The sequence below is a fragment of the Vigna unguiculata genome, chromosome 2 (genome assembly GCF_037176805.1).
Source record: "Vigna unguiculata cultivar grain cowpea cultivar isolate G323 ecotype 2 chromosome 2, ASM3717680v1, whole genome shotgun sequence".
In the NCBI taxonomy this organism is placed as follows: Eukaryota; Viridiplantae; Streptophyta; class Magnoliopsida; order Fabales; family Fabaceae; genus Vigna; species Vigna unguiculata.
In genome coordinates, this window is record NC_140793.1 from 31,933,722 (window position 1) to 31,946,477 (window position 12,756).

The 12,756-nt window shown below is 34.2% G+C and overlaps 3 protein-coding genes across 3 annotated transcripts; 2 read left to right on the forward strand and 1 right to left on the reverse strand.

Moving 5' to 3' along the window:
- Positions 1 to 718: 718 nt before the first annotated feature.
- Positions 719 to 3,537, reverse strand: LOC114173980 (vicilin-like seed storage protein At4g36700). Its single transcript, XM_028058693.2, has 5 exons — positions 3,204 to 3,537; positions 2,690 to 2,865; positions 2,514 to 2,594; positions 2,119 to 2,400; positions 719 to 1,951 (listed from the first exon to the last, which is right to left on the reverse strand). The coding sequence occupies exons 1-5, from the start codon at positions 3,499 to 3,501 to the stop codon at positions 899 to 901; spliced, it is 1,890 nt and encodes a 629-aa protein (XP_027914494.2). The 5' UTR covers positions 3,502 to 3,537; the 3' UTR covers positions 719 to 898.
- Positions 3,538 to 4,458: 921 nt separating this feature from the next.
- Positions 4,459 to 7,401, forward strand: LOC114173981 (uncharacterized). The gene is made up of 4 exons (XM_028058696.2): positions 4,459 to 4,616; positions 4,879 to 4,954; positions 5,142 to 6,339; positions 6,863 to 7,401. The coding sequence occupies exons 2-3, from the start codon at positions 4,952 to 4,954 to the stop codon at positions 6,321 to 6,323; spliced, it is 1,185 nt and encodes a 394-aa protein (XP_027914497.2). The 5' UTR covers positions 4,459 to 4,616; positions 4,879 to 4,951; the 3' UTR covers positions 6,324 to 6,339; positions 6,863 to 7,401.
- A 1,563-nt stretch (positions 7,402 to 8,964) lies between these two features.
- On the forward strand, positions 8,965 to 12,741 carry LOC114173982 (Tyrosyl-tRNA synthetase, class Ib, bacterial/mitochondrial). The gene is made up of 10 exons (XM_028058697.2): positions 8,965 to 9,164; positions 9,251 to 9,398; positions 9,616 to 9,905; positions 10,003 to 10,099; positions 10,704 to 10,809; positions 10,889 to 10,971; positions 11,281 to 11,426; positions 11,586 to 11,691; positions 12,370 to 12,429; positions 12,515 to 12,741. Exons 1-10 carry the CDS (start codon positions 9,082 to 9,084, stop codon positions 12,533 to 12,535), a joined length of 1,140 nt encoding a protein of 379 aa, XP_027914498.1. The 5' UTR covers positions 8,965 to 9,081; the 3' UTR covers positions 12,536 to 12,741.
- Positions 12,742 to 12,756: the final 15 nt, after the last annotated feature.

The following is a 12,756-nucleotide window of genomic DNA, read 5'->3' on the forward strand; positions in this document are numbered from 1 at the left end:
AGAAAACCTATGCACAGAATTTAGTAAATTGAGCTTGAGCAGTGTGCAAAGTATGGTACTTTTCTTTTGGTTTATTGAGTGCTCGTTGGGCGCATGCAACTGTTGTTCCTTGGCTATGCTTGGTGGAGGAGAATGAAATGTAGTAGTATTGTGTTCCAATGTTTAAAATTGGCAAAATGGAAACCAATGAAAGTTATTCAATCTCATTCATTATTTATCTTTAATTTTGTATTTCCTTTTTGACAGAATGAAATGTGTGTAAAATGAGGATAATACCTAATAGAAATATCTCTTTGCATTTATCTTTCTGTCACTGTCACTTACATAAGAGGAATATATTGAACTTTTGTTTTATTTATGATAAATAGAAATTATATTTCACTATTTCAGTTTACTACTTTCAATTTTCTTTTTATTTATCTATTCTGTTTCCATTGATCCAAATATAACTTGAAAGTCTAACGCAAACTTGCTCAAGATTTTGAAACTCTATTTAAAAAACAAAAAAAATCTTTCAAATATTTATGTATAAGAAATAGTTATAACATTGTTAAAATTAAATATAGATAAAACTCAAAATAAAGATTCCACACGGTAGTTAGCATTAATATCATCTTGTCTAAATTAACTATGATAGGTTTTGTTCTAAAATTATATGAATAACATATTTTAATACGTAAAAGTTGTTAGGATGGGTAATTTTATAAATCCATGCTCATGTCTGAAGTAGCTAAGCTTATTCATATCATCATCAGCATGCTTCATGAAACATTGGTCTTCAACCTTAACAACCAGGCATAAAACACAAACGGATCTAAAGGCAACAAAGACAAAAACAAAAAAAGCTCTTATTATTGTAATACATAGGACGAGCTAGAGCCAAATACTTAAGACGAAATCAAACGTTCCTGACTTTCAAAGCTCTCCTTCCTTCAAAGGGATCAGCATCACCCTCTTGCTCTCTTCTTTTCTCCCTCTCTTCTTGTTGTCTCTTGGCTTGTTCTTGCTCCTCTTCTGCTACTTCTTCTTCTGATGATGATCTCTTCCCCTTCTCTCTCCTCGGTCTCTCCCACCATGTCGGATCTTCTTCTTCTTTTCCTTCCCTTTGTCCTTCCTCCTGTCGCTTCTTCTCTCTCTTTTCTTGCTCTCTTCTAGCTTGTTCTTGCTCCTTCTGTGCTGCTGCTTCCGCTTCCCCTTCCCTTTTATCTTGATCTTGCTCCTTTTCTTGCTCTCTCTTGTCTTCTGTTTCTTCTCCTTTTTCTTTCTCTCTTTTCTTTTCCCTCTTCTCCTGTTGCCTTCTAGCTTCTTCTTCCTCCCTCTCCCTCTCTTCTTTCCTTTCCCTTTCTTTCCCTCTCCCACCACCTTCTTCATGCTCTCTCTCTTCCTCCTCCTCACGCTTCTTTTCCCTCTCTTCTTGCTGTCTTTTGGCTTCCTCTTCCTCTCTCTCCCTCTCTCTCTCTTGCTTCCTGTCTTCTTCCTCTTCTTCTCTCTTTCTCTCCTCCTCCTCTCTCTTCCTCTCCCTTTCTTCCTCCTCCATTGTATTCTCCTCTTCCTCTGCGCAGGAGCTGCACCCGAAAATGATGGCATCTCTTGGAGAACGCTGAAGTTCCTCAGCGGTTCTGTCACTTACACCCAAAGAGGTAGCCAGTATATGCTTGTCCAGATTGTCAAGCACAGATCCTTTTCCCGCCAAAAATTGAGGATGGTTGTCCTTTGCTGAAGTGCTGAAGCCCAGAAAAACAAACGGTTCATCGTTGAATGCCATCTGAGCCATTGAATGAAACCTAGGCACCACAAAAGCATCACCCGCGTTAACCTTAAACCTCATGTTTTGGCTTTCTGTCTCATCTTCAGTGCTGCTTCCATTTACCACTCGGACCATGCCTTTCCCTTCTACTGCCACTGCCAACTCTGCTGCCTTCGGGTTCCAATGAGGCCCCAATATTGATCCCTTCAATTTTATAGTTTGGAAATTAATTTTCATACAACTTCATAACATAAGCATGCACAATTATAAAAACCAGTTCGATCGGTTTGTAAAAACTGTTCGTTCCAAAACCTGTTAAGAACCGAACGTGTTTAAATAGTTTGGTCCTAGTTAATATTATAATCACGAACCTCGTTCAAATGCACCATCAGAAATCCAATGTTCGTCCGCTTCAATGACTTTAGTTGCCTTTTGGACACTGCTACGCTACTACCATAACGATTTTTGAAGTCAGGGTCATGATTAAGGATGTTGTATTTTTCGAGTTTGTTGGAGTTGGACCCAACACCTACAAAATTTTTAAGAAACGAAGCCTCCAGTGTCTTGACAATATTCGTCTTCTTTGAATCCGCATGCACTATAGCTGGGGTATTTTTCTTGTTGACGATTTCTTCTATCAAATCATCTGGTACCTTCAAAATTCATAATTTGTAGTTTTGTCGTTAGTACACAACAATCCCTATAAAAGACAGATTTATTACGTTATGTATTTCAACGGTTGCACAGTGTGTGGCTAAAGCAATACCTTCAAAGCTGCTTGCATGATTCTCTTATCAAAGCCCTTGACCAGTTGGTCGATTCTTGAGTAAGCACCGATCGATGGATTCTGCATTCGTGGTTAACAATTAACACGAATAACAGCAAACAAAACTTAACTTTCTGTGTAAGTTCAATGAAAAAGAATACATGTGTAGCACTTACAAAAGTATTGTCTTCTGTATTGGTTAACATTGCATAGATCCTCAGTTTCCTTCTCTCAGCCTCTAAGTCGCTCTGTATATAGAAAACAGATCCTTCAACGAGATTGCAGAGATCTCCTTCGCGTAAAGGGATCGTGCCAGTATCATCATCATGTGCCCAAGTCAGCTTTCCACTCCCTGAAGCCACAGTGCGATGAGAATGTTGACATTAATTTGTGTATACCACAATATTATGCATGTTCCACTATGAACAAGATTGATAATTAATGTATTATGCAAGTTGTAATCGGAAAGTAAACACTCGTTTGGTCATGAGCATAGTATGGCCAAGGTTTTTAAAAAGGTGTCGGCGGCCATACCATATCTGTTCTAATTTTCTGAAATATCAAGAATCGCATCACGAATTCACACTAGTTCACACTTTTCCATAACATTACATATCGCGCAAAAGTCATAACGAGTACAACAATGGAAGAAAACCTTGCATACGATGTGAATAGAATGTAGACAATTACCTGTATGAACATAAAATACCATATCTGCATGTAGAAGCACAGGAAGAAATAGCGAGTTTGGCTCCAATGTGATGAACTGAAGATGGTAGGGAAGTTTGTCTGGTTCTTCCTTGATGTCAAGGGCGGTTATCTGTCCGAACTCAGTGGCAAGTAATGTCCTCCTCTGATCCTTTTTCACCACAGGACCCTCTTGAGGCTCGCCATGGTGACCTTCACTTGATGCTTTCACCCCACACAGGGAAATGGTAAGGAAGAAGATCAAGATCCAAGCTTTTCTTTCAGGCTCCATTCTTAACATTGTGAGGGAACTTGGATGGAAACTATGATTGATTACACAGTTAGCAAAGGTGGCGCTATATAGAACAAGGTGGCCAGTATTTTGAGGTACGTGTCTTGTTTTTCAGACACGTCACGCACTTTTTTATACAGGTGGCAGTTTCTTGAATGTGTCTCTGTGCATCGCAAAAATCCAAACATTCCAGAATGAGATTACTACGAATCTATTATCTATTGACAGTCATACTTTAAATATAACCCAGCAATGAAAATAATATCTTCAGCATTTGCCCACTTCTATTATAACCCACCTTTTTTCTTTTTTTTTTTATATTTTAACTCACGACTTTATCACTATTAAATTATTATCACATCACTAAAAATAATATAAAAAAATAATTTAATAATAATTAAAACAATAAATTAAAAATAATAAAAAAATAGATTAAAATATATTTTTCTTTGATAATATAATTATAAATCAACAACTCGATTTGAAACATATTAAAATATTAATATAATGAGAAAATAATTGTTTTCTCATTATAAGTTCTCTCCTATATGTTTTTTTTCTAGTATAACCGTAATTTGCAATTTTACACGTGAGAATTTTACATTTAAACTAGTCCATTTGAAAAAAATATTTTTTGAACATAAATATATTTTTAAAACTTAAAACTAAAATAAAACTAAAATAAGTACATATTTGAGTTGTTTTAGTTTTTATCTTCTATTTTTTTTAACTGTTGTTGCGTCTCATTCTATTTCCTAAATCTTATTCTTTAAAAACTGTTTCATAAAATAGTTTAAAAGAATGAAACATATTCCTAAAAGAGTTATTCATGTTTATGATAAAATAAAAGTAAATTATTACTTTTATCAATGTAATAAAACTAAATTATAAGAGTGAAAAAAAATGAATTTTAAAACTTTGGTTTTATTAAAAAAAATGTTAAATTTGAAGGGAGGTTACGGGCTGGAGAAAAGCCCAGGCCCAGCAGTCCATCGACGCTGTCTTCTTTCTCGTGGTGTTAGGGTATGCAATATGCAGAGTTCCATATTCCACCTCTCATTTTCTTCACAATCACTCACCGCTCACCAATACACTTCTTCAGGGCTAAATTATGGCGCGATTCGGTACATATTATACTCCTTCGGAGTTTCTTACTCTGATTTTATCGTCATTGTTTTCGGTTATGAATGCTTACTTGCACTATTTGTGTATTTGCACTAACGAAAGTGAAAATTTACATTTTTCTACGCTTTGCAATATTACTCTATACTTTTTGTTTCATTTTTAGCATTGACATTGGTTTCGTTTTTTTTTTTTTTTTTATCATTTCCTGGTTTGATAATTGCCTCTGTCGGATGATTTAATTCTATTCTTCGTTCAATTTAGGTGGCTTGTAGATTTTGGGAGTTGCTTTCACTTAATACTAGTTGAAGGGGGCTGAATAGTGAATACAAGACAGATGGTAAATTACGGATACTTTATAATGATAATATCACTTCATTCCTTTTTCCATTACCAACTGATTGATGTGTTAATTTGTTTTAAATTTGATCATCTCGGTATCCATCAGCATGCCTATCCTTTTTTCTATGTTTATTCTTTAATTTGGTGATGTTGTTAACTATATGATTGCTGCAATTCATGAACAGGTTCATATGGCAGCATCTGTAAGGGGGATTCATAAACTCTTATCCTCCTCCCGGATTGAAAAACTAGTTTCTCTTTCACGTTCCAAACAACATCTGCCACCATGGGTTGAGATTGTGCGCCATTTTAGCTTTTCCGATGATTTCAGTGGCAGAAGCAAACATTCTACTGGGGAACGTGATGATTTTCTTCGTCAACAGTCGGACTCAAGTTTTGAAGACAATGGTGGCAAGCGAATCCATGAGGCATATAATGTTGAACAGAGGTTGTCAGATTCAATTCCAAGTAGGCCTTTGAGAGGTAGGAAGCCAATTAATCAGCCTCCTCCACGTTTCCGAGAATCTGGTAGAGGTTCCTTTCCTCCAAGATTTGATGACAGCCATGGTGCGCCTGGTGCTTTGGACAACTCAAATAAATCTTCCAAAATTGATCTTGCATTTCAGGGCATGAATGTGGCAGAAACAAATAAGGATTTGGGGCAATCAGGAGACAATTTCCTTGACAAATTCAAGCTTGCTTTTGATGATAAAGCAGTTAATCAGTCAGAGGCTGCTGCAAGCAAGCAATCTGAAGAAGCAAAGTGGTCAGATTCCAATCCAAATGCTCAAGAGCCTGTGCCACAAGATGCTGATGAGATATTCAAGAAGATGAAGGAGACTGGCCTTATCCCTAATGCTGTGGCTATGCTCGATGGTCTATGTAAAGATGGTCTGGTTCAAGAAGCCTTGAAACTTTTTGGTTTGATGCGGGAGAAGGGAACTATTCCAGAGATTGTCATATACACAGCAGTAGTGGAGGGATACACAAAGGCCGACAGGGCTGATGATGCGAAAAGGATTTTCAGGAAGATGCAGAGTAGTGGCATTTCTCCCAATGCTTTCAGTTACACAGTCCTTATACAAGGACTCTACAAGTGTAGAAGATTACAGGATGCTTTTGAATTTTGTGTGGAGATGTTAGAAGCGGGCCACTCACCAAATGTGACAACTTTTGTAGGCCTGGTGGATGGTTTCTGCAAGGAAAAAGGGGTTGAAGAAGCTAAGGATGCTATCAAAACATTAACTGAAAAGGGCTTTGCTTTTGATGAGAAAGCTGTTAGGCAGTTTTTGGACAAGAAAACACCATTTTCACCCTCTGTTTGGGAGGCGATTTTTGGGAAGAAAGCCCCGCAGAGACCATTTTAAATATTTTTCATACCATGTAAGCTTTTGTCTTAACTCTTCTACTGATTTGTCAGACCGTTTTCTTCCTTTATGTAATATATTGTTAATTTTGGTGTGCCTATTGAAATTTGCTAAAAGGGGTTCGACACGTAGTTGTTTACTTCTTGATAGTAAGCCTCATTTTCGAGTATGAATGTACTTCTCTTAAATTAATTAGCTTTTGAACTTTTAATGATTTCTTCACCACTTCAATAACTTGATATCCCTCAATCTGAAATTCTACTAGCAGTTAACCGAATCTGTTACGGAGATGTAACTGTTTCACCAGACTAAATAGGATCTAACTCCAATCTGGATTGTATAAATACAAGAACCCTTATCAGGTTTCATTTCTCAATCAATTTTCTAGTTCTAGGCTTCTGGGCATGGATCATGACCTTAAGTTCATGTTGATCAGGCATGACTAACTTAGCCCTAACCCTTGCCTTAGTTCCTGTGACCCTAACTCGATTGACTCTTGGTTACATCTCATTTTGTTTCTGTGAAACCTGATGAACTAGGAAACAAGAAGTAGAAGCTGTGATCTAAGGAGACAGACTTGACCGATTTGTGATGAATCCAGAAACGCAATAGTGTTTCCTATCTGATGCTGATGGCAATTGTGGCGAAATCAAACATTCAATGGAAACACTAGGTATCAGCTCCTGTTCTTATGGCTCCTTGCTTCACTTTTAGAGTATCTCACTTGTGTAGTTTGTTGCACACTTTTGGTAGCTTTGGAGTAAGATACACACTGATACATCATTCTTTAGAATTCCAAAATTTTGTGCTAAGGTTCATCAGTTTTTATCTGAACTGTAAAGCGCATAGAAAGGCTCTTACTCTGTTTCTGAATGCTTGTTGTGGATCAAGGCTCTGTTTGATTCCTTGATCTTCGTGGGCTTTCCTGTACTACCTCATGAACATACCGGTGTGATCTTGGATGGATTATTGAGGTAGTGTGATGTTTGTTATGGCTTTCATCAACAGTATAATGGGCCCGTTTACTGAACAAGTGAACCTCACATTAAAAGCAATCTGTCAAATACAGTTTCTATTAGTTAGCTCTCAAGAAGCAAGTAGTTGGTTTTGTTTAGTTTTTTAAAACTCTTTTGACACAATTTTAAATCGTTGTTATTTAGAGTAGGAATGGAAGATGCAAATAAAAAGGGGTAATGCAAAATTGAAATTAGAAAAAAAAAACAACTTTAAAAAGATTTGGTTTTTATTTTAAGAATTGAAATATTTTTGTTCAAAATAATATTCTCAGCCAAACTTAAAACGTCGGGACAAAGTTACCAGTCGATAAATTTAATATTCTAATTACTAGGATTTGTGTTTGAAGTTATTTTCTAGTACTTTGATATTAAAATTTGTAATATATATCATATAAACTATTTTTGATTAGCTAGTAGTTAACTTAATGTTTTTTTATTTATTCAAATAAAAAATATGTAAATTTAAAAACTAAATAAAAACATTAAAAATTGAATTATTTAGAAAAAAACAAAATTATAATTACATACAAATATTTTTTTTTTATAAAATACAAAATTTAATATAATAAAGTTTATACTTTTGTATGTTTTTATGTAATTTTACATTTATCATCCAGTTTGTAAATCAAACTTATCAAATATTATCTAATTCAATAAATTAGTATATTATCTTGAAATTTATAAGAGTTTATGACTTCCCTGGAAAAACTAGTCTATCATATATGAACTAACTTATAATCTTATAATATGAACTTTTTCATAAAGGTTCCTATTGAACTAATATTTCTTTATTTTATTCAAATTTATTTTTAATATAAATTAAAAAGATTATTTGTATAACTTATATAATAATGACAATGACAGTTTAAAAAATGTAAAAAATGTTGAATTTAATAGCAAACAGATCAATTTGGTTGGTGTCCAACTATATAACCATTGAAAAACGATTTCATTATCGTATTTTTTCTAATTTTTCTCTAATGAACTGTATATTAAAAAGTACTATCTTGAAGATGGTGTTACTCTCTTCATAGAAATGAAAATCACAATTCTAATATCTTAAATCACATGAGTGTTTTACTGCTTACACCAACTTGAGTTAGTTCAATATATAAAACTCTTTAAAGCATTTATGAAAATTTATGAAAATAAAAATATGTTTAACAGTTGAACTTAATTTGAAATTGGCTAAAAATATAATTTATTTAAAGAAAGATAAATTTGTTTGGCGTGTCAAGATAAAAAGGTTTAATCTGAGAAAAATATTGGTGAGAAAAGTTCTAATATCAAATATTCGGAAAATTGTATAAGAAAAAATTTAAAGAAAAATTTTAAAAACAAAAAGTGTCACTTTATTAAAGTTTAATAAAATGAATAAAAAATGTCAATTTTGACTAATTAAAAAAACATATGTTTAAAGGTCCGTTTGTAATCATTATTACGAATATTTATTTTTTGAATGCAATTTTCAAAATAAATTTATTTGGTAAATTTAGAGTTGAAACAAAATTTTTAACTCAGTTTTAAGACAATTAAAAAAAAATTAATTGGAATATTAAAATCGTGCAGATCATACTAGCAGTAAAAATAATGATATGTCAAAAAAGAAATAAAATTAAAGAAACGAGTGTATAGATAGCACCCACCCACCATATTCGTTGAGTCTTCTTCCTTCGGAGAGCGGCCGCATAGTATTCATCTCTTTCGAATCGAAACTCCATTTGTGGCGTTGACTTGCAGAGATGGAACAACCACCCTCTGAAGCCCTCGAATCCTTGTCCGTCTCAGATTCTCAGACCCCTCAATCCTCCAATTCCACACCTCAGTAAGTTTCTTCCCCGCTTTTACTCTCTCTCCATTTCTGTCTTAGGGTTCGGATTTCACTTTTTTTTTTTTTAATTTTGGTCGCAGATTGACTCCCGAAGAGAAGTTTAAGATTGTGAGGAGCGTCGGAGAAGAATGCATTCAGGAAGACGAACTCCTTAACCTCCTCACCAAAAAGCCCGAACCCGTTTGCTACGATGGCTTCGAACCCTCCGGACGCATGCACATTGCTCAGGTCCGTGAATATATATTCTCGTATATTTTTTAATATTTCTATTATATACTTTTACAGAATGGAAACAAAAATATATATTAAAAAAGAGTTTATTGATTGTGAGTAGTTGATTACTTGAGTTCTAAGGTGAAGGCTTTGGAATTTTTTGAATGAGGTGTAGTGTGGTGTGGCTTGCGTAATTGTTGTTTCTTTTTGTTATTGTATGTTATTATTTTAGGGTGTCATGAAAGCAATCAGTGTGAATAAGCTCACATCTGCCGGTTGCCGTGTCAAAATATGGATTGCTGATTGGTTTGCGAAGCTCAACAATAAGATGGGAGGGGATTTGAAGAAAATTGAGACGGTTGGTCGTTATTTGATTGAGATTTGGAAAGCTGTTGGGATGGATGTCGAGGGAGGGAAAGTTGAGTTTCTGTGGTCTTCGAAGGAGATTAACGCCAGAGCTGATGAGTACTGGCCTCTTGTGTTGGATATAGCTCAGAAGAACAATCTAAAAAGGATTATCAGGTTCCTTTCACTTTTTAAAATGCCTTTCTGTTTATTCTTGTAAATGGTGGCTTTGGACTGGAAATGATGTTCTGTCTTTTAATTTTGTGAATTATAGGTGTAGCCAAATAATGGGACGAAGTGAACAGGACGAATTGACTGCTGCTCAGATATTCTATCCATGCATGCAGTGTGCGGACATATTTTTCCTCAAGGTGGGTTTGTGCTTGCATCGATTAGTTCATGTATTTATTAATGAAGTATCTAATTTATAATGCGATAATATTTTTATGATGAAATAGTTTATAATTTATATTGACAAAGTTTATTACATTTAATTTTAATTTGTATTCACACAATAGCAATCATATATTTATCATGATTTTAAAAATTTTATACATTTTTCAATATGTATATATCACGTATTGTATTTTATTACTTTCAAAATAATAAGATTTGATACGTGTTATACGTATCCGGTACGTGTATTATATTTGTGCATCATATTTGTTATCAGTATTCTACATTACCTTATAAGCTCACAATGGATGTTAGTTAACTGTAGAGAACTCGTTGGAAAAATAGATTTGTCATTCTTACAATGTTAGCATTAGAAATGGAAATCGTGTTAGTGTGTTAATTATTTCTACCAAATATCGATGATCTCTTCTCTGAAACTCAACTGTGCTGTTATTGGGTTTCTAATCTTTGCATATTCAGATATTATGTTGTTACTTATGTCCTAGCCTCTGAAACTAGTTGTCAAGTTGCTTAAAAAATAATAGCGAATAATGCATAGATGTTTCTTTTTGCAAATAGGCTGACATCTGCCAACTGGGAATGGATCAGCGGAAAGTGAACGTACTTGCTAGAGAATATTGTGATGACATTAAGAGGAAGAACAAGCCCATTATCTTGTCACACCGTATTCATCGAACTTCCTTTTTAATAGTGTATGTTTAAGTTGTGTCTCTGGCTAACTGTGTTTTACCGGTGATTTGCAGACATGTTACCTGGTCTGCAGCAAGGGCAGGAAAAGATGTCAAAAAGTGACCCATCATCTTCTGTTTACATGGAAGACGAGGAGGTAAGATACTAACTGTGCCATCAAATATGTTTCTTTGGTACAAAGGCCTATCAATTTTCGTATCTAGTTGCATTTTGTTCTGCTCATATAGGATGGCTAATGATTTTTTCATATTGAAAAAAATTGTGAAAATATAAAAAGGGAATAAAATTTAGTATGAAGAAATATATCGTTCTGCTTTTTATGACAAGATTTAACTATTTTCCTTAATGATAAATATGTTTTTTCGATGTTTCCTTTAATTTGTATTTTCCCTTTACTTTTAAAATTAAACTTATTGTGTCTTTTTAATTTTATATTTGGATATAGGCTGAAGTGAATGTGAAAATAAAAAAGGCGTATTGCCCGCCAAAGGTTGTGGAAGGAAACCCATGCCTGGAGTACATTAAATACCTTATCTTACCCTGGTTTAATGAGTTCACAGTGGAGCGTAGTGCAGATAATGGTGGGAATAAGTAAGTTATGCTATTTCATCTGCTTGAGCTTAACATGTCTTTAAAGTAGCAGTTTCTTGGATCATTTTGTTTACTTTTTAGTTAGTTTTATAATTATTTTTATCTTTTCTTCTGCACAATGGTTTGGTTGATTTGTGTTCATACTTCCATCCAATCTAGGACATTCAAAAGCTACGAAGAGCTTATTGCAGACTATGAAAATGGAGAGCTACATCCTGCTGACCTCAAGCCAGCATTGTCGAAGTCATTGAATAAAATTCTGGAGGTGATGATTTTTTATTATGTTAATGTTAATGTGTTGTATTTTCAATTTTCTAGTTCTAAAATCCCAATTTCCGTTTTGTATTCTAGGTTGTAGTATTCTTACAATGCTTTGGAACAGTGCTTTAGAAGGGTTTGGTACATATATAGTGAAAGTCTATTTAATTTCATAATCCTATTTTCATATTGGTTAGTATATTAATAATTTTATGGTTTTGAAAATTTAACAAGGTGTCAATCTGCAAATACCAATGTGGTGGTTAAAATAATTCTCACTGTTTAATCCATCAGCTTCTCCAAGTAAATCAAGACTATAACATCTGTTTAATTCAGCTTTCTCCATTTATGTATACAAAGTTTTTACTTTGGGCTTAAATGGATTCTTACATATGCTTCAATTATTAGCCTAGGTATATTCTTCTTTCTATTAATTTTATTCAACATTGGAGAGAAACTGATAATTAGACTCCAGAGCTGCTACCCTCATGTTTAGGCTGGCTCTGTATATTATATCCTAATGGTGCCGATAGCATGTTCTCTCTATTGATTGTGAGCTTGTACAACGCCAGACTATCGCTATAGCATATAATTTATAGAACTCAAGGTTTTTTTCTTTTCCATTTTGTTCTTCTTTTCTAGTTTGTGGCATAAACTCAATGATTTTTTTTTGGACTATGCACAGCCTGTAAGGGAACACTTCAAGAAGGACAGCAATGCCAAAGAGCTACTGAAGAGGGTCAAGGTGAGCCTTGTTTTAAATTTAAAATACTTCATACAATCATTTGGGTGTTATACATACACACACTAAACTTGATTTTGCTTTGCAGGCTTACCGAGTCACCAAGTAATTTGCTGATTAAAGACTTCAGGCTAATTCTTCTTTTTGCCAAGCAGCCATATAGTTTTCGTGTTGTGGAGTGATGCACTTTTGGACCTGTAAAATGTGGCAGAGTCGTTCTCTTTAGAATGAGTAATGTTACTTTTGTTCTTGTATTTCATTTACTTGAAATTTAGATATAATGTGTTAGTTTAATATTTGTGCTTTCTTATGCAAGACATGTCGTAAGTT

Bases quoted from the DNA above. Each gene is read 5' to 3' on its own strand.
- LOC114173980 (XM_028058693.2), bottom strand. From the start codon at position 3,501: ATGTTAAGAATGGAGCCTGAAAGAAAAGCTTGGATCTTGATCTTCTTC. The intron at 2,866-3,203 runs GTAATTGTCTAC...CTGTGGCTTCAG, and splicing joins GGTATTTTATGTTCATACAG to GGAGTGGAAAGCTGACTTGG. The intron at 2,401-2,513 runs GTATTGCTTTAG...TGAATTTTGAAG, and splicing joins TCATGCAAGCAGCTTTGAAG to GTACCAGATGATTTGATAGA.
- LOC114173982 (XM_028058697.2), top strand. From the start codon at position 9,082: ATGGAACAACCACCCTCTGAAGCCCTCGAATCCTTGTCCGTCTCAGAT. The intron at 10,972-11,280 runs GTAAGATACTAA...ATTTGGATATAG, and splicing joins TTTACATGGAAGACGAGGAG to GCTGAAGTGAATGTGAAAAT. The intron at 11,692-12,369 runs GTGATGATTTTT...GACTATGCACAG, and splicing joins CATTGAATAAAATTCTGGAG to CCTGTAAGGGAACACTTCAA.